Consider the following 17962-nt stretch of genomic DNA (forward strand, 5'->3'; position numbering starts at 1 on the left):
CACCTTCAGGGAGAGATGTGACTTTGGATGGCTCTCAGGGAGACAGACTTCCCTCCACTCACTCCCTGGCTTCGCATCCTCTCATTCTGGCAACCGGCCAAATATGCAGAACTCCGGCCAAGCTGGGCACCTCCTCTGGCTGGGAAAAGACGAGATCCGAGGGGCATCTCCGCGGTGCCACCTTAACGGCGAAGGCTCCCCTGGCAAAGGAGGCAACGCTTGCAAGTTTATTCAAAGGGAAGTCCCGCCCAGCGCTGCCCTCCTTGGATTGGTTATCGCAAAATCAGGACTCCTGGGTCTACTGGGGATGAAGTGAAATTTAGTAGGTTATGGGAAGGGGAGGGCAGAGAGAACTCACGGAGTTTGAGATGCTCTGGGAAGGGAGCTGTAACAGAGAGGAGAGAAACACCGCCTAGTTGACTTTTTCTGGAGGAAATCATTATGTGCAGTGGGCCAAAATGGGGTGGGTGGGGAGGAAGACCCTCAGAGAGAGGGGGGCAGTTTACAATAAAGAGGAAAGCTGGGAGAACTCCTGGGTTTTCTGAAAGCCAGGCAGGTTGAGTGCTCTAATAGACCGTTAAATGAAAAGTGGACAAGGGTTGCCAACTGTTTATTCCTGGCAGAGTGCCTGTGGTTTTAGCTGCTGCACAACAAGCAGAAATGCAGCCAGTTTATTCAAATGCATCGCCATAAAAAAGCGGGGTGGGGCAGGGGGGAGAGCAGCAGCAGCACCTGTTGAATTGCTCCATATTCTGCAGCTATTAAAGGCAAGGGAGTCCAGTCAAGAGGAACGGGGAATGGCTGCAGGGAGTAAGTTTTCTTTTAGGGGAATGGATGTAGGAAGTAGCCTCAGAGGAGCAGAGATGTAACTAGATGTGAACTTTGTTGTTGTTTAGTCGTGGCCGACTCTTCGTGACCCCATGGACCAGAGCACGCCAGGCACTTCTGTCTTCCACTGCCTCCCGCAGTTTGGTCAAACTCATGTTGGTAGCTTCGAGAACACTGTCCCACCATCTCGTCCTCTGTCGTCCCCTTCTCCTTGTGCCCTCCATCTTTCCCAACATCAGGGTCTTTTCCAGGGAGTCTTCTATTCTCATGAGGTGGCCAAAGTATTGGAGCCTCAGCTTCAGGATCTGTCCTTCCAGTGAGCACTCAGGGCTGATTTCCTTCAAAATGGAGAGGTTTGATCTTCTTGCAGTCCATGGGACTCTCAAGAGTCTCCTTCAGCACCATAATTCAAAAGCATCAATTCTTCGGTGATCAGGCTTCTTTATGGTCCAGCTCTCACTTCCATACATCACTACTGGGAAAACTATAGCTTTAACTATACGGACCTTTGTTGGCAAGGTGATGTCTCTGCTTTTAAAGATGCTGTCTAGGTTTGTCATTGCTTTTCTTCCAAGAAGCAGGCGTCTTTTAATTTTGTGGCTGCTGTCACCATCTGCAGTGATCGTGGAGCCCAAGAAAGTAAAATCTCTCACTGCCTTCACATTCGGGGGGGGGGGGTTTACTCTTGATTTAGTCTTTGTTTGGTTACTTAGCACCTGAGGGCTCTCTGCTGAATGTGTGAATGCCCTCCATGGTTTAGCATTAGGGACATGAGCCCAGCCTTCTTGCCCCACTTTGTGCACATTCCCCTGTTGCTCCGGTATGAAGATCAGAAGCTTCCCCCCTCGCTTTAGAGTAACCATAGTGCACTGTGCCATTTGAACTGTAAACTATGCTTCAGCGGAAACACAATCGCCGTCTTCAACTAAGGGTTGTCATGCAGAAGATAGAGGAGAATTTGTAGGGAAGTGGATTTCAGATGAAAGTAGGGTTGTTGTTTTTTAGTTTAGAGAAAAGACCAGTAAGAGGCAACATGATAGAAGTGTATAAAATTATGTGTGGCATGGGGAATGAATGAATGAATGAATGAATGATATACAAATTAAAACATGACCCAGATGGGAATGAGCCCTCAGGCAGTAAAAAGGATTCTCACTCACCCGGACTTAGGTGAAGTCAGGATTCCTGGTTTCACCAGTAATGTTTTCCAGATAAGGAGTGGAAATTCAGAACTTCTTAGTTCTTTGGAAGGGGAGAGCACTATAGGAGGTTTGGGGGCTAGGCTGCAGGTGGGAGTCAGGGCACCAAGCCTTCTTTACAAGACAGATGCATTGTACATGTATTGCCTTTCACGGCCAAGAAGAACAACTGCGAACGCACACACACACAATTATTTTTCAATGATTAAGAAGGAAGCGGTGTGAGGATAGGAGCTGGCTGTGGTGGAGACATATGGTCACATATGTCTGGATTACTATTTTATTCCTATGAGGCAAAGGAGAGCTGCCTATCAAAATATGTGGCCTTGGTTTTGCTCTGCTGCCTCCCTCTAGCCTTCCCTCCACAAAGAACAAAGTCTCCTTTTGTGTGTCTTTCAGTGAGTGGCCTGGATTTCCGCCCCTCTGCAGAGATCATGCTACCAGGAGTCAGTAAAGCAGGTTCTGCTGCTGGGGATCTGGGCCTCTGAAAGGAGAAGCAACAGGTGAGTGTTTTCTCCTCCTATTGAAAATGCAAAGGGTTGATCAAATAGAGAAGCCTTCGCAAACAGCTGTCTCCCCTTCCCCTCCTTTGACCATCATCCCAGACCCTCCAAGTGTCCCTATTTTCCAGGGACGCTCCCGGGTTTACAAAGCCATCCCAGTTTCTGATTTGATCCTGGAATGTCCTAAGCTTTTCCTTAGGACATCCCTATTTTTATCAGAGAAATGTTGGAGGATATGGTTATGCAATCTCTGAGCCAAGGAGATAAGTAACTATACAACATTTAGAAGACATCTGAAGGTAGCCCAGTAGGAATTTTAAAAATGTTTAATGTTTTGTTATGTTTTTTATATATGTTGGAAGCCACCCAGAGTGGCTGGGGCAACCCAGTCAGATGGGCAGGTGTAAATACTATATCATAATCATCACCAGCATCATTATGGAATAGGATGTCCCTATTTTCATCAGAGAAATGTTGGAGGGTATGTGATCCTAACTGTTGAAAGCTCAGAGTTGATCTTCCTTGCTGCTCCCACTCCCTGCTCCTGAGTCAGTTTCAAATGGGCTTTTGGGTCAAGCTCAGTTTAGGTTATTAAATGCAACATATAAATGGGAATGTTAAGCCCAAGCCTCAGTCCAAGTTAAAAAGTTCAGCTTTTATCTCAGTTAGTTCAGCGGGGGCACTGTCAGACTAATGCTGTTTTCCAGCAGGATTCAGTGCCATCCTGGCAAATTCAGTTTGCAATTCACCACCAGAGTTGCTTTGGAGCTCTTGGGCAACAACCCTCTCCCAACCCAGTAATTTTGCAGTAAGGAAAGTGATGGGGATATGTGGGAGAACATTTGCTTGGCACACTGCGCACGTCCAAAGAACAGTTCCCACAGAAAGTGTCCTTGCATAGACAAAATAATTTCAGCCTTCAGCTGCTTCTTGAAACTTCTTCTCTGTTCTTCTCTGTTTCTGGAACAAATGATTCTCTCACACAGAGGGAATATCCAACACTTCCTTCTACCACAGGGAAATATTTGGGGTCATTTAGGAGAGTCAAAATTGCTTCAGGATTGCTTACCTGCACCATTTCAGAATATGGTCTATGTACCTGTGCATTTGCACCCACCCTGTGTATTTGTGAACATTTATTTTTGATTCCTTAAACCAGGCATAGGCAAACTTGGCCCTCCAGATGTTTTGGGACTACAAGTCCCATGATCCCTAGCCAACAGGACCAGTGGTCAGGGATGATGGTAATTGTAGTCCCAAAACAGCTGGAGGGCCGAGTTTGCCTATGCCTGGGTTAGAGCTTCGACTTTTACAGGATTGTTAGGCCTCTGGCACAGGTCAGCAGACCCCAAGACCTGTGTGCTTCTTTCTGCCCCTGCTTTCCTCCTCCTCAGCAAGTGTGGCAACTCTGTGCCAGCCAGGAGCACCCCCCCGCCAGTAAACAAGTGGGAACCCCAGCTGATGAAGCTGCAAGGTGTTAGAGCATCAGTTTTTCATGCAGGAGGTCCCAGGTTCAATCCCCAGCAACTCCATGTGGTGGGTTTAAGGACTCCTGCCTGAAACCCTGGAGAGCCACTGCCAGCCAGTGTAGACAGTACTAAGCTAGATGGACCCATGGTCTGGTTTGGTGCAAAGCTGCTCCATGTGTTCCTAAGCAGTACTGTTCAGTTCTGTGGGAACTTGAGGCTCACAAGATGTCTTTTGCCTGCAGGACCTTGGCCAGCTCCCTATACAGTGGTACCTTGGTTCTCAAACGCCTTGGTACTCAAACAACTTGGAACCCAAACACTGCAAACTCGGAAGTAAGTGTTCCAGTTTGTGAACATTTTTCGGAAGCTGAATGTGCTCCGTTTTGAGTGTTATACTTCCGATTTGAGTGCCACACTTTTGTTTTGAGTGTTATGCTGAGGTCTGTCTGTTTTTGCTATTTATTTTGCGTTTCTGTTTTTGTGGCTTTTTTGTGACTGTGTGGAACCCAGTTCAGCTACTGATTGATTGATGTGTGACTGCAGTACATTGTTTATTGCTTTCATTTTATGGATCAATGGGCTTGTTAGATAGTAAAATTCATGCTAAATTGCTGTTTTAGGGGTTGTTTTTAAAAGTCTGGAACGGATTAATCCATTTTGCATTACTTTCTATGGGAAAGCATGCCTTGGTTTTAGAACGTTTTGGTTTTGGAACAGACTTCCGGAACGGATCAAGTTTGAGAACCAAGGTACCACTGTAAAATGAACCAACAGAGATGTTGCCCCTGCAGATAGCTGGAGGCAACTGAAGCCCCCTATAGGCTGACCAGACCTGGGTGATGGTAGGCTCCGCCTCCCTGGCTGGTTAAAGGGCCCTCGTCTCATTTCTGTGGTTTCTTTGAAGATGGGGAGGTAGCGGTACTGCAGAGAACTCCCTCCCTGAGTCAGGGGATGCTGGCAGGGGATACTGACAGTCCCCTCTCCTGCTCCCTGGAATAATCTGACCCTCACCCACCATCAGAATCCTCTGCTGTACATGGTACCCGAGTTGTGGGTCACAATACCCACTTGGTTGACTTTATGAATCACAAGTTTCCCAAGTAAAACAACTCAATAAACAATAAAGGGCTGTAGGGACTTACAAGCTTTGAGCTTTAGGCCAGATTCATACAGAAAGGCAGTATGGTGTAATGATTAAGAGTGTGAAACTAGGACCTGGGAGACCAGGGTTCGAATCTTCACTTGGCCATGAAGCTCACTTGGAAGAGTCGCCGCCTTGCAGCTTCTTGACCTACCTCACAGGATTGTTGTGAGGATAAAATGGAGAGGGGGTAGACCATGTAAGCCACCAGCTTGGAGAAGCAGTCAGGATATAGAATCATAGAGTAGTAGAGTTGGAAGGGACCACAAGGGTCATCTAGTCCAGCTCCCTGCAATGCCGGACTCTTCTGCCCAACCCATGACCTTGAGATTAAGAGCCTCATGCTCCACCAACTGAGCTATCCAGAGGGGTAAATGTGGGGGCATGAAACCAGGGTTTGACTCTGCCCGGATGAATTGCTTCATGTTTTCCACTCACCGTTTCCCTGAGCACAGGAAGACCATAAGAAAACAAAACCTTTATTTTTGAAATTTGGTCGAAAACGGGAAAGGTAAAAATTAAGGAAGTCTGCCTTCCCCGGACTGCATGACAGCTAAAGCAACGAAACTACAAAGCTGCAATTGGATGAAAAATTAACTTGAAAATTGTTTAACCTGGACATTGAACTTGAACCTCCCCCTAGCAGGTAGGAGCAAGGGGGAAGAAAGGTGGACAGTGTTTAACCGGCATGAAAAAAGCAAAGGGGAAAAAAAAGTTTTCTGTCGTTTTAGACTCTTGGAACGGACTGCCTGAGCAAGGCACCGAGGTGGTGAACTGTCATTTGAGATCTGCTATAAAGTTGGGACTTTATTTGTTACAAGTTTGGGACTTTATTGAAACTATTAACTGACAGCTTGGATACATTGGAAGATTGTTGCTAATAACTTTTTTTGGGGGGGGACTTTCTGTTTTTTTTTTTTTTTGTTCCTCTGCTTATTGGATACTTTGGATTACACCCCCTAGAGGGCTGAGGGGTAACAGTTGCAAAACAGACTGTAAAGAACAAGTCAGTGGATTTTTCCATTTAAAAGCTGCTCCTGTGGGAATGAGCTTGGGACATGAGTGGCCCAGTGGAAGAGATAATAACAAGAGCTAAGAGTAAAACTGTACAAAAGAAAAGGGGCTCAATATCAAGTATACTGCCGGCAGGCGCAGCTGGGCAGGAAAAAGCGACAAATATATCTATGGATCCAGTGACACAAGCATTAGTTAAAATAAGTGAATCTTTAGAAGCCTTGACAAAGCAGAGTACAGAAAATACTAAACAGCTGACAGAACTTTCAACAAAACTAGATCTGAATACTAAAAGTATTACATCTAACACAGAAATCATAAATAAATTGATTGAAGAAAATTCTACAATTCAAAAAATTGCTGAAGAAGCTAAAACTACTGCAGAAACTACACAGGAAAAATTAGTACCAGTTTGTAAAAAGTTGGATGAACATGAGGCGGCCTTGTCTTTGTGGGAACTACAGAGGAAGGAGAGAAATCTGAGATTGAGACTAGTCCCTGAAAGTGAAAAGGACAACTTGGTGGACTTTCTCACAAAAGAGTTTTCGGAATTTTGGCAGGTAAACTTGGAGGAAGAAGAATTTAAGATAACAGCTGCCTTCAGACTGGGTAGGAGACAAAACAGAAAGATTCCAAGGGATTGTCTGATAACCTTAAGATCTAAAGAGGAAAGAGATAAAATATTGAATCTACATTATCAAAGAACCTTAGAGATTGAAGACGCTTATGTGCAAATCTACAAGGACATCCCTAAATACATTTTGGAGGCAAGAACTCATTATAAGGACTTGGTTTACCTGCTGAAAAAGAACAATTTACCTTTCAGGTGGGAATTTCCACAAGGTTTGTCTTTCAACTACAAAGGAAAGAAAGTAAAAATAAGAACAGTGCAAGACAAAGAACAATTCCTGGAAAGAAACGAGGAGGACCTTTAGAAGGGAGTGGTGGAACTGACTTCAGAAGCAGATATTTTGAATTTAACATTTGGGCTTAAACCACCGACAGAGGAAGAACAACTGCAGGGAGCAGTCGGAGGAGTAACCAATTAAATAATAAGATGGCGCTGCAATTTCTAAGTTGGAATTGTAATGGATTGAACCTTCCCAGAAAAAGGCGTGAGGTTTTTCATATTTTGAAAAGAGAACAATTGGACTTGATTTGTTTACAAGAAACCCACGTGACTAGGGCATATAGAAAATTGCTTATAAATAAAAGATTAGGACAGGAATTTATTTCATCAGACAAAGTTAAGAAAAGAGGAGTGGTGATCTATGCAAAGGAAAAGCTGGCTCCAAAGCTGATTTTTAAAGATGAACAAGGAAGATTTCTGGCAATTGAAATACAGGTCCAAGGGGAAAATTTTTTGACAGTCAGAATTTATGCACCAAATGAAGGGAAGGCAGAATTTTTTAAGAAGTTGCATGAGATCTTAATGGACTATTTGGATTACAATGTAATTATGATGGGAGATATGAATGGTGTGGTTTCTACAAACATGGATAAAGCACAAAGACAGGTGGTCTCTAAGGACGGGAGATTACCAAAGACTTTCTTTGAAATGACTGAAAATATGGACTTGATCGATATTTGGAGAACAAGGAACCCTCTTGAGAGAGGGGGAACCTTCTTCTCCGAAGCAAAAATGACATGGACAAGAATTGACCAAATATGGGTTACTAGTGGGATGGCTCCAAAGATAAAAAAAGTAGAAATCTGCTCAAAGACTTGCTCCGACCATAATGCCCTAAAGATGGAGATGAAATTAACAACAGCTGGCTCCTTCAGATGGAGAATGAATGACACCCTATTTAGAGATGATGAGATTTACAAAAAGGCCCAAAAAACTTTGAAAGACTACTTTGAGATAAATCTGAAGACAGAGGTGGAGAAAAGAGTAATTTGGGATGCAAGCAAAGCCGTGATGCGAGGTTTCCTAATACAACAGAATTCTTTAAAGAGGAAGAAACAAAATGAGAAGAAAGACAAGATTTTGGAAAAGATAAAAGAAGGAGAAAAGAAACTGAGGTCAAAACCAAAGTCTCATGAGATTTTGAGAGAAATTAAGTTTTATCAGATGCAGCATATGGAACTGACGAATCAAGAGATAGAATGGAAAATTAAGCAAATGAGACAAAGGACATTTGAATCAGCAGACAAATGTGGGAAACTTCTAGCATGGCAATTGAAGAAGAGACAAAAATTGAACACAGTCACAAATTTGGAGGTGGAAGGAAAGAACATTTATAAACCAAATAAGATTAGTAATTGTTTTCAAAGTTATTTCAGAAGACTATATGCACGAGGGCCGGAGAATGAAGGAGAAATAGATGATTTTCTTAAGAAATATGGATTACAAAAAATTTCACAACAAAGTACAATGGTTTTGAATGAGAAAATAACAGAACAAGAAATAGAGGGTGCCATTCAAAATATGCAATTGGGGAAATCTCCAGGACCAGATGGATTGACTTCCAGATACTACAAAGCTTTGAAGGAATGGTTAGTACAACCGCTGAAGGAGGTCTGTAACGAAATTTTAGAGGGGAAAAAGGCACCCGAATCGTGGAAAGAAGCATTTATTACGCTTATACCAAAAACTGAGACTGAAAAGAATCAGATTAAGAACTACCGCCCTATATCATTACTTAATGTGGATTACAAAATATTTGCTGACATTTTGGCAAAAAGATTGAAGAAGGTGTTGGTGGAAGAGATTCATAAGGACCAGGCCGGCTTTCTCCCAGGGAGACATTTGTCAGATAACGTGAGAAATATAATAGACATTATGGAATTGTTAGAAGTTAACATCAACACGAAGGCAGTACTAATATTTGTGGATGCGGAGAAAGCTTTTGATAATATCTCTTGGAGTTTTATGAAGAAGAATCTCCATGGGATGGGGGTAGGTCAAGGTTTTGAAAATGGTATAGGTGCAATATATTCTGAACAAAAAGCAAAGTTAATTGTAAATAATGTGGTTACTGAAGAGCTTCCTATAGAAAAAGGGACACGACAGGGGTGCCCAATATCCCCATTACTTTTTATATCTGTCTTGGAGGTTTTGTTAAATATGATTAGGGGGGACCAGCTGGTTAAAGGAATTCAGGTCGGAGCTAAACAATATAAACTGAGGGCCTTCGCAGATGACTTAGTATTAACTTTACAAGAGCCAGACACTAGTACGAAAAGAGTTTTAGAACTAATTCAAGTTTTCGGTCAGGTAGCAGGATTCAAGTTGAATAAGCAAAAAACTAAAGTCTTGGAGAAAAATTTAACAATTGCAGAAAAAGAGAGGTTTCAAAGTGAAACTGGATTAATGGTGGCAAAGAAAGTGAAATATTTGGGGATTAGCATGACATCTAAGAATGTGAACCTATTTAAAGACAACTACGATAAATGTTGGACAGAGGTAAAGAAAGATCTAGAAATATGGTCAAATTTGAGACTTTCCTTGTTAGGCCGAATTGCTGTTATTAAGATGAATGTATTGCCTAGAATGCTATTTTTGTTTCAGACACTACAGATTGTGGATAGAATGGACTGTTTCAAGAAGTGGCAGAAAGATATATCTAAATTTGTCTGGCAGGGCAAAAAGCCCATAATAAAATTTAAGATATTAACTGATGCAAAAGACAGAGGGGGGTTTGCCCTGCCGGACTTAAGACTTTACTATGAATCGGCAGCTTTCTGCTGGTTGAAAGACTGGCTACTTCTTGAGAATACGGACATCTTGGATTTGGAAGGGTTTGATAATAGATTCGGTTGGCATGCATATTTATGGTATGACAAGGTAAAAATTCATAAAGGATTTAAAAACCATATTGTCAGGAAAGCACTGTATAATGTTTGGATTCGATATAAGGATTTGTTGGAAAACAAAACCCCTAGGTGGCTGTCACCAATGGAAGCTAAGGAGGTGAAAAAACTTAATATGGAATCTAAATGGCCAAGATATGGTGAAATTTTAGAGCAAGAGAGTGGAAAAATTAAATTACAGAGTTTTGAGAAATTGAAGTTTAAAGTACGAGATTGGCTTCACTACCATCAAATAATGGAGGTGTTTAAACAAGACAGGAAAATTGGCTTCCAGATGGAGAGATCAAAACTAGAAACAGAACTGCTAGAACCCAATACTAAGAACTTATCAAGAATGTATAACCTGCTGTTGAAGTGGAATACACTAGATGAGACAGTTAAATCAGCTATGATTAAGTGGGCACAAGACATTGGTTATGACATTATGTTTGCTGACTGGGAACAGTTATGGACCACCGGTATAAAATTTACGGCATGTAATGCCTTAAGAGAAAATATTATGAAAATGATCTATAGGTGGTACATGACCCCAGTCAAGCTTGCAAAAATCTATCATCTGCCCAATAATAAATGTTGGAAATGTAATGTCACTGAAGGTACCTTCTACCACCTTTGGTGGACTTGCCCGAGGATTAAGGCCTTCTGGGAAATGATTTATAATGAAATTAAGAAGGTACTTAAATGTACTTTTCATAAGAAACCAGAGGCATTTCTCCTGGGCATGGTCGGCCAATTGGTGCCAAGGAAGGATAGGACATTTTTTATGTATGCCACCACAGCAGCAAGGATCCTTTTAGCAAAGTACTGGAAGACACAAGAACTATCCACGCTGGAAGAATGGCAGACGAAGGTGATTGACTATATGGGACTGGCGGAGATGACTGGCAGAATCCGTGACCAAGAAAAAGAGACGGTGGAAGAAGACTGGAAGAAATTTAAAGTATATCTTAAGAACTGCTGTAAAATTAATGAGTGCTAAAATGTCAAGGGAAAGGAAAATATAGAATTACAGCTGTAATTGATTAAGTATGAGAAGAAACTAAAATAAGAAGATGTTATTAATTGATTGGCGTGAGGGGTTGTTGAGGAAAGTTTAAAACAGGGATGCAGAAAAGGGGAGGTAAGGGGAAGTCTGGGAAGTAAGGTCTATGAAAAAGAGGTTTTGAAATTATACATGTTTATATGTTTTTGTTTGTTTATGTGTGTGTGTTGTTTTGCTTTTAATTTGTGTTGGAAAATCAATAAAAAAGGGGGAAAAAAGAAAACAAAGAAAACAAAACCTCAAAGCGGTTTGCAAAAAGGACACAGCAGTCAAATCATCAGTAAAAAACAGTAGGGGAAATATTAACAATATTAAAATGAGCGAGGAACTGAAATCAGATTAAAGCATGCAATCATGAAATAAATAAATGCGGCAATTAAATAAATGTGACAATTAAATAAGTGCACGTTTGCGTCTTCTTCTTTTCAACCTCTTCCCCGCAATCCCAAGACCATGGCCAGGCGGGTTGCACACTCCATAGAGTACGGTGGAATAACCCTCCCTGCTCTGGTGCACAGTGAAGACAGCGTTCGGTATGCCCATCGGAGCTTCCAGGTGCAAGACAGCGACGTCTTCAACATCACGTATCCAAAATCTGGTGAGCCATTTGAAAGCACACACAACACCACACCACACCACACCACACCACACCACACCAACACCACACCACACCACACCACACCACACCACACCACACCACACCACACCACACCACACCCCTGGCTGGAGTTTCTGGACTGACAAACTCTATCCACTCATTTTTGTCTACCCCACTCTTTCTATTTGAATCTAGAAGATACTCAGATCCCAGCTAGTGCTCTTCCACAGGAAAACACCCCCCCCCCCTTTGTTAAGGCTGTTTCTTACTCTGAACAGCTGCGGGACAGGCAGAAATTCAACAGGCGCAGCTTTTCAAAAAGCAGCACCCTTTGAACTGTGCTGCATCTCAAGCTGTTACGGGTACAGGAGAGGTGATGCAAACTAACCTGGATAGCTCCTTTTTATTTCAAAATCCCGTCTGCAGATGCCCTCTGTGACTCCCTTGGGGAGAGGCCAAGAGGGTGCTCATCTCTCGTCCTCTCCCAGGAACAACTTGGATGAAGGAAATCCTCACCTTGATCCACAGCAATGGGGATCCCACTCTCTCACGGTCACTACCCTGCTGGGAACGGGTGCCCTGGATTGAACAGGTGACAGCGGTGAAATACCTGGAGAACCAAACGTGTCCCCGCCTCATAACCTCTCACTTACCCGCAGCAATCTTTCCAGAATCGTTCTTCACCTCACAGGCTAAGGTGAGTCTAGGACCTTCTTGGGTGCTAAGGTACAGAGGAGGGGGCTCTCTTGGTCACCCCAGTTTCCTCAGAAGCTCAGAGGGGCGGGGCGGGTGGCAATGCTTCTATTCTTCCACTTAGTGTATATGTGGGGTTTTGTGTTCAGCGTCACATGTGTGGGTTCTCTTACTATTGACTTGTTTTATTTACTTGGTGGTGAGAGAGGTTGGGGTGGCCTAAGCCCTAAGGTGTGGTTGGTTGTCTTTGGCTGACTGTAGTGAGATTTGTTTTTGTGGGGGGGGGGGTATGTGTGTGTGTGTTTGGATCAGCTTAGCCAGATTGATTCATATGCTGTTGGCGGATTCTTGTTGTCGTCTTCTTGGGCTGTGGATGTGACAAAGAGGAGCCATACCGGGGTGAAGGTGTCTTCTTCTATTTGTCCCCACGTCAGTTTCAGTTTATTGGTTAGTTTTTCTAATAAGGCTGTTATCATTCCTCCCTCCCCTTCTTTCCCCCTCTTTTCTTCCTAACCCAACACTGTATGTAACACTAATGTCTCACAACAAATTAAACTGATCTGTAGAAAACACAACTTGGAAAAAGAGACAATGCACGTATTTTTGTAAACTAAGAAATATTTAATAAAAATATATTTTTTTAAAAGAAGAAGCTCAGAGGGTGGTGGCCAGGGAGACCTCCTAAATTATGCTTTACCCTGCCCTTTGACACCTGAGATGTATGCTTTAGTACTCACCTTATTTCCATTATTGTAAGTTGTTTCAAACTGTTTTTAATATGGTGTTTTTCACTGTTGTAACCTGCCCTGGAGCATTAGGGTAAAGAATGGATTGCAGTGGTACCTCTGGTTGCGAACGGGATCCGTTCCAGAGCTCCATTCGCAACCCGCGTCTGTGTGTCTGCGCACGTGTGGGTTGCAATTTGCCGCTTCTGCACATGCTTGTGACATCATTTTGCGCTTCTGCGCATGTGCAAGTGGCAAAACCCAGAAGTAACCCTTTCCGGTACTTCTGGGTCACCGCAGAACGCAACCTGAAACATCGTATCATGAAGCAAACGTAGTAAGAGGTATGACCGTATTATTATTATTATTGGAAGGGGCATGGTGCCATTGTCAATGCTAAGGAACCAATCAGTGCATGGGGTAGAACTGAGATCTTTTGATGAAGGGCAGTATATAAATCTAATAATAATAATCGACATCATCACAGAGACTATTGAGTTGCCCTAATCGTGAGAAGAGCTCCATAGAGGTAGTTTCTTCATGACCCCCTGGGAAGGGAGGTGTTTTCTTCGCTGCTGGTGACCCTTCCTGCCTCCCTAGGAGAGAGCCTGCCTTGCAGCATGTGGAAGAGCCATTGGCAGAGTTATCCCAACACCTGACAAAACTTTCTTTTCCAGGCCATTTACACCGTCCGCGACCCCAAGGACGTCTGTGTCTCGCTCTTTTATTACACCAAGATGGCTTCATTTCTGGAGCACGAGGAGGATTTTGGGGAATTCATCAGGAAGTTTGTTTCAGGGGAAGGTACATGAGTGTGTGGGTTTTCTGGGAAGGGCAGTGGGACCTGACATTTGGTAGGAGGGGTCAGGGGTCACAAGCAGCATAGCCTGGGTCCCCGCTGGGGCTGCTTGGTCGAAAGGCTGGGAGGCTGACAGCAGGTGGCGCTAGCAGCAATAGCAGGCAGAGCCAGAGCCAACAATAGCTAGATCAAGTTAATTCTGGTTTTGTCCCCACCCTCCTCTCTGTTGAAATCAACAAAGGCAGCACTGAGACTAAGGAAGAGGTTGCCAGCCAGTGTCACCGCCTGGACTGGTTGTTAATAAGGAGGCAGGTGGAAGGGGGCTGGCTGAGGGCAGGCTGGACCCACACATTGTCCCTACGCTGTGGCCTTTGGCTCTGTTCAATCTCACATGGCAATCCTGCCAATAGTCTTGATTTCCTAGTAATTCGCATTGCTCACCTACAAAGGAAGTGAAAGATGCAATCCGTAAGTCTGATTGGTCTGTTGTCAGTTCCAACCTGTCAAACCCGCTTAACCTGGAACCAATTAAACGAAGGGTGGCAATGGTGGGTGTGGCCACAAGTGGGTGTGGTGTGACCACACACACACACAGATCCCTCCCCCCCAAAAGCACATAACTCCCCTCTGCAACTGAGTTATGCAGGTTCTTAACAATTTGCTGTTGGTTAAAAATAGATTCACTTAGATCACCTTCCCCCAACCTGGTGTCTTCCAGATGTTTTGGACTACAATTCCCATTAGCCTCAGCCAGCATGGCCAATGCTCAGGGATGATGGGTGTTGTAGTTCAAAACAACCAGATGGAGAAGGATAAATTAGCAGCTTTCAATCTCTCTCATTCACTTATTTCCATATATGCCTGAATCTTCGTTTGAAACTGTGGCTCCTGGTGGACAATATTGTAGACAGCAAAAGAACAATCCTATGAAAGTTTCCTCTTAAGTCTCACCGAAACTGATAGTGCTTGCTTCCAAGTGACTGTGTGTAGGATTGCATCTTTTTAAATTTAATCTTCATTTTTTTCATGCTGCTGCTGCTGCTGCTTCTCTTTAAAACCACAAAACAAATCCCCTCTCTGTTTCTCTTTAGTTCTCTTTGGCTCCTGGTTCGATCATGTCAAGAGCTGGCTGGCCTACAAAGACCAGGCAAACTTTCTCCTTCTGACCTATGATGAATTGCTGAAGGTGAATTATTAAGAAAAAAAAACAGGTTTCTTTGGTCTTCAACCCCTGGTCCTCTCTCAGGTCAGACCCATAAGCCATTCTAGGCCACTCTGAGGCCCTGGCAGTCTATCTCCTTCCAACCCTCGCTATCTCCCCTTCTCAGGACTTGCGGGGCAGCATTCTCCGCATCTGCCAGTTCCTGGGCAAGGACTTAGATGTGCCTGCTGTTGACTCCGTGGTGGAGAATGCCTCTTTTGAAGTCATGAAGGGAAACAAGATGGTGAACTATAGCCTCGTCTCTGAGGATATTATGAACCAAAAGATCAGCCCCTTCCTCAGGAAAGGTAAAAAAACTCCTGAAAGCCAGGGAGGGGGAGTTCTTTGGCAGGACTACTTGTAATTCAATATTTGAGGAGGTGGTACGTCTAGAGTAAAAGATCCCTCCAGCTCTCTCATATTCCCCATCGCACCTTTTTTTTTCCCCCAGGGATTTCTGGAGATTGGAAAAATCATTTCACTTCAGAGCAGAGTGCTGCATTCCATCATTTCTACCAGGAGAAGATGAAAGACGCAGGGATCAGATTTCCTTGGGATGAACTCCAAACTGAAATCCACCAGGAACCTTAAGGTTTCAGAGAGGGAAACGTTAGGCACAGAATTTCCCCTGTTCTAACGTCCTTATACACCAGCCTTTGTTATGAGAACCAGCTTACTCTTTTTAACACAAAAGCTACCATTCACTTCTCACATAATATAGGAGTCCCAGCTATCAGCACTACTGAGGATTCCAGTGCAGGTTTATGCTTTGAGCAATGAACAGTAGGAGCTCTTCACTCTGATAGAAAGCAGAGGGCTAGCTTGTACAACTGGAAGAATTAACCTTTTCTTGGATTGTATCATATCAAGCTGCAGTGGTGGTGGTGATGTTGTGTGTCTGAGTCATCTCCAACAAAATAAAATGCTTCCTGCATTTAGAAAGTTAGCCTTTCAGGGACAAAGGGTCAGACCTTTCCCTTTTCCCTTCACATGCTAGATTTTGTTCCCCAGGCAAGGAGTTCTCTTTTTTTTTTTTTTTTTTTTTGCAAGGAGTTCTCTTGTGTTCTTTTGCTGCTGTGTCACACTAATTCTGTGTCTCCCTTTACTACAAAAGAACATTTGTTTTTGCCAGTTTTCTCTGCCTTTCCTCTTGCAGGTGACTTTTGTTTTATTTGCAGTCACGACCGGTTATAAAATTTTGCCTCCCCAAACTAATAAAGCAGCAATAGCTGTCCCGACTGTCCACTAGATGGTGTAGTTGTTTTAGACAAGGACAATGTGGCACTATGAGCTCATCTGCACTGCCTCAAAGCTCGCCTTGTACCATGGGTTGCTCCCTCCTTCATTTTTTGACAGGAAGCGCATGTTTCTACTGCCCAGTGACACATCTGCCAACCTGAAGCAAGAAACTACTTTCCCACTAACCAATAGCAATGCAAAAAGGCTTCCTAAATCAAGTACATGCCGCTATGCTGTGTTTGCCCTATCATGATTTTTAGGTCTCCTCCTCTGCCGCTGCCACCAAACCTCAACACTCCTTGCCTCGTATATCTTTAACTGCTGCTGCTACACATTTCCAGGCGAGTATCTCTCTCCGTTCTGGCAGGCCTGACCTGGGAGGAAGTCCTTTTACACTCATTGGGGCCTTCTTCTTGAGACTGGGTTGTTAGCTGCGTTAGTCAGTAAGCAAAGCGCCATCCTCTTTCTGCACTCCTTGAACTTGCAGAAAGCTCTGCTTATTCTTTTTTAATCCTATTGCTTCTCAGACAGAAGCTTGGAGCAGGCACTCAAGCTGCTTTGCTAGCTAAGAGCCTGAGCCCGTGTGCCGCCATTGCTGCAATGTGGGTGGGGTGGCTTGTGCCTTCCCCAGCATCTTGGGTACCTGCATGCAAGAGACAAGGTGGAAGTAAGGGAGAGGCACAGGCAGGTAGGAGCAGATTTGCCTGGGAGGAAGTCCCTTTGCCCTCCGAGGGGCTTGCTTCTGAAGAGGAGCGCCCGAGACTGAGTTCTTAGTTAAGTCCGCGAGGAACGTAGGCTGCATTTCCCTTTATTCATTTGTAATATTACTAGTAGCTCCCAAGAGCACAAAGTTTAGCATTTGCTTGCTTGTGCATCACCGAGGGGGGCTGTTGCGAGGGAGAAACAGATGCACGCTCCTACCCTGCCACAAACACATGATATGCCTTTCCCCTGCCTGTGAGCAAGTTTCGCCATCTGGCAAGAGCTTTGCCGCCAGAAAGCAATAAGTAGATCCACTGCTACAGCGCATCAACAACACCCAACCCGAAACGTATCTCCCTCCTCCACCGACTCAGAGCAAACCACCTGGTAGACATGACAGCAAGATAGAGATGCTGATGTCCGAAACGCATTGTGAAAATGAAGTTCCTCAGCCCCTCCCCCCTCAAAGGGGTGGCACTTTCCCTCTGCTGATGGACAGACACGCATGTCCAATTTATGTGTTCATTTGCAAGTCTGTTCCATCCTCATTTCCACATTAACCTCCAACTGAAATAAACAAACCAACCCCACACAAAATATGTATTTATATACACCATTTATCTCCATGTACATTATTTCTAAAAGCATCTTTATCTTGAAATATGCATGTTGGCATTTATTTATTTATTCTTTGAGCGGAGAACTGCGTCGTAAATTTCAGACACATGCGGAGGGATAATTATGCTCCAGTCGGCACATTTTCAGTTCGACAGGCACAGATCAGGTCAGTTTGCCTTGGGATTCACAGGCGTCGGCTTCTTTTCAAGCGTTCCTTACTTGCCACACAGGAGAGGATGGAGGAGGCAAGAGAGGCCTATACGTCCTCAAAACTAACACTTAAGAATCCAAATGTTTCCCTTATGTTCTCTAATAGCAAGGAAAGTGGAGGGGTATCACCAAATGCACCCATGCCCTCACTCTGTTTTCCTCCCT

At 43.9% G+C, this 17962-nt stretch overlaps 1 protein-coding gene across 4 annotated transcripts; it reads left to right on the plus strand.

Moving 5' to 3' along the window:
* The first annotated feature begins 240 nt into the window (after positions 1-240).
* Positions 241-15893, plus strand: LOC309327796 (sulfotransferase 2B1-like). 4 transcript variants are annotated; one of them, XM_081837305.1, is made up of 9 exons: positions 241-322; positions 2427-2530; positions 4242-4332; positions 11463-11610; positions 12099-12307; positions 13706-13832; positions 14919-15013; positions 15156-15336; positions 15480-15893. In XM_081837305.1, exons 4-9 carry the CDS (start codon positions 11466-11468, stop codon positions 15617-15619), a joined length of 897 nt encoding a protein of 298 aa, XP_081693431.1. In that variant the 5' UTR covers positions 241-322; positions 2427-2530; positions 4242-4332; positions 11463-11465; the 3' UTR covers positions 15620-15893. The 4 variants fall into 4 exon arrangements, with proteins under 4 accessions (XP_081693431.1, XP_081693429.1, XP_081693430.1 ...); XM_081837303.1 differs by lacking the exon at positions 4242-4332 and having other exon boundaries at positions 242-322; positions 11456-11610; XM_081837304.1 differs by lacking the exon at positions 4242-4332 and having other exon boundaries at positions 242-322.
* Positions 15894-17962: the final 2069 nt, after the last annotated feature.

Source organism: Podarcis erhardii, assembly GCF_964252035.2.
Source record: "Podarcis erhardii genome assembly, chromosome: 13".
Taxonomy (NCBI): Eukaryota; Metazoa; Chordata; class Lepidosauria; order Squamata; family Lacertidae; genus Podarcis; species Podarcis erhardii.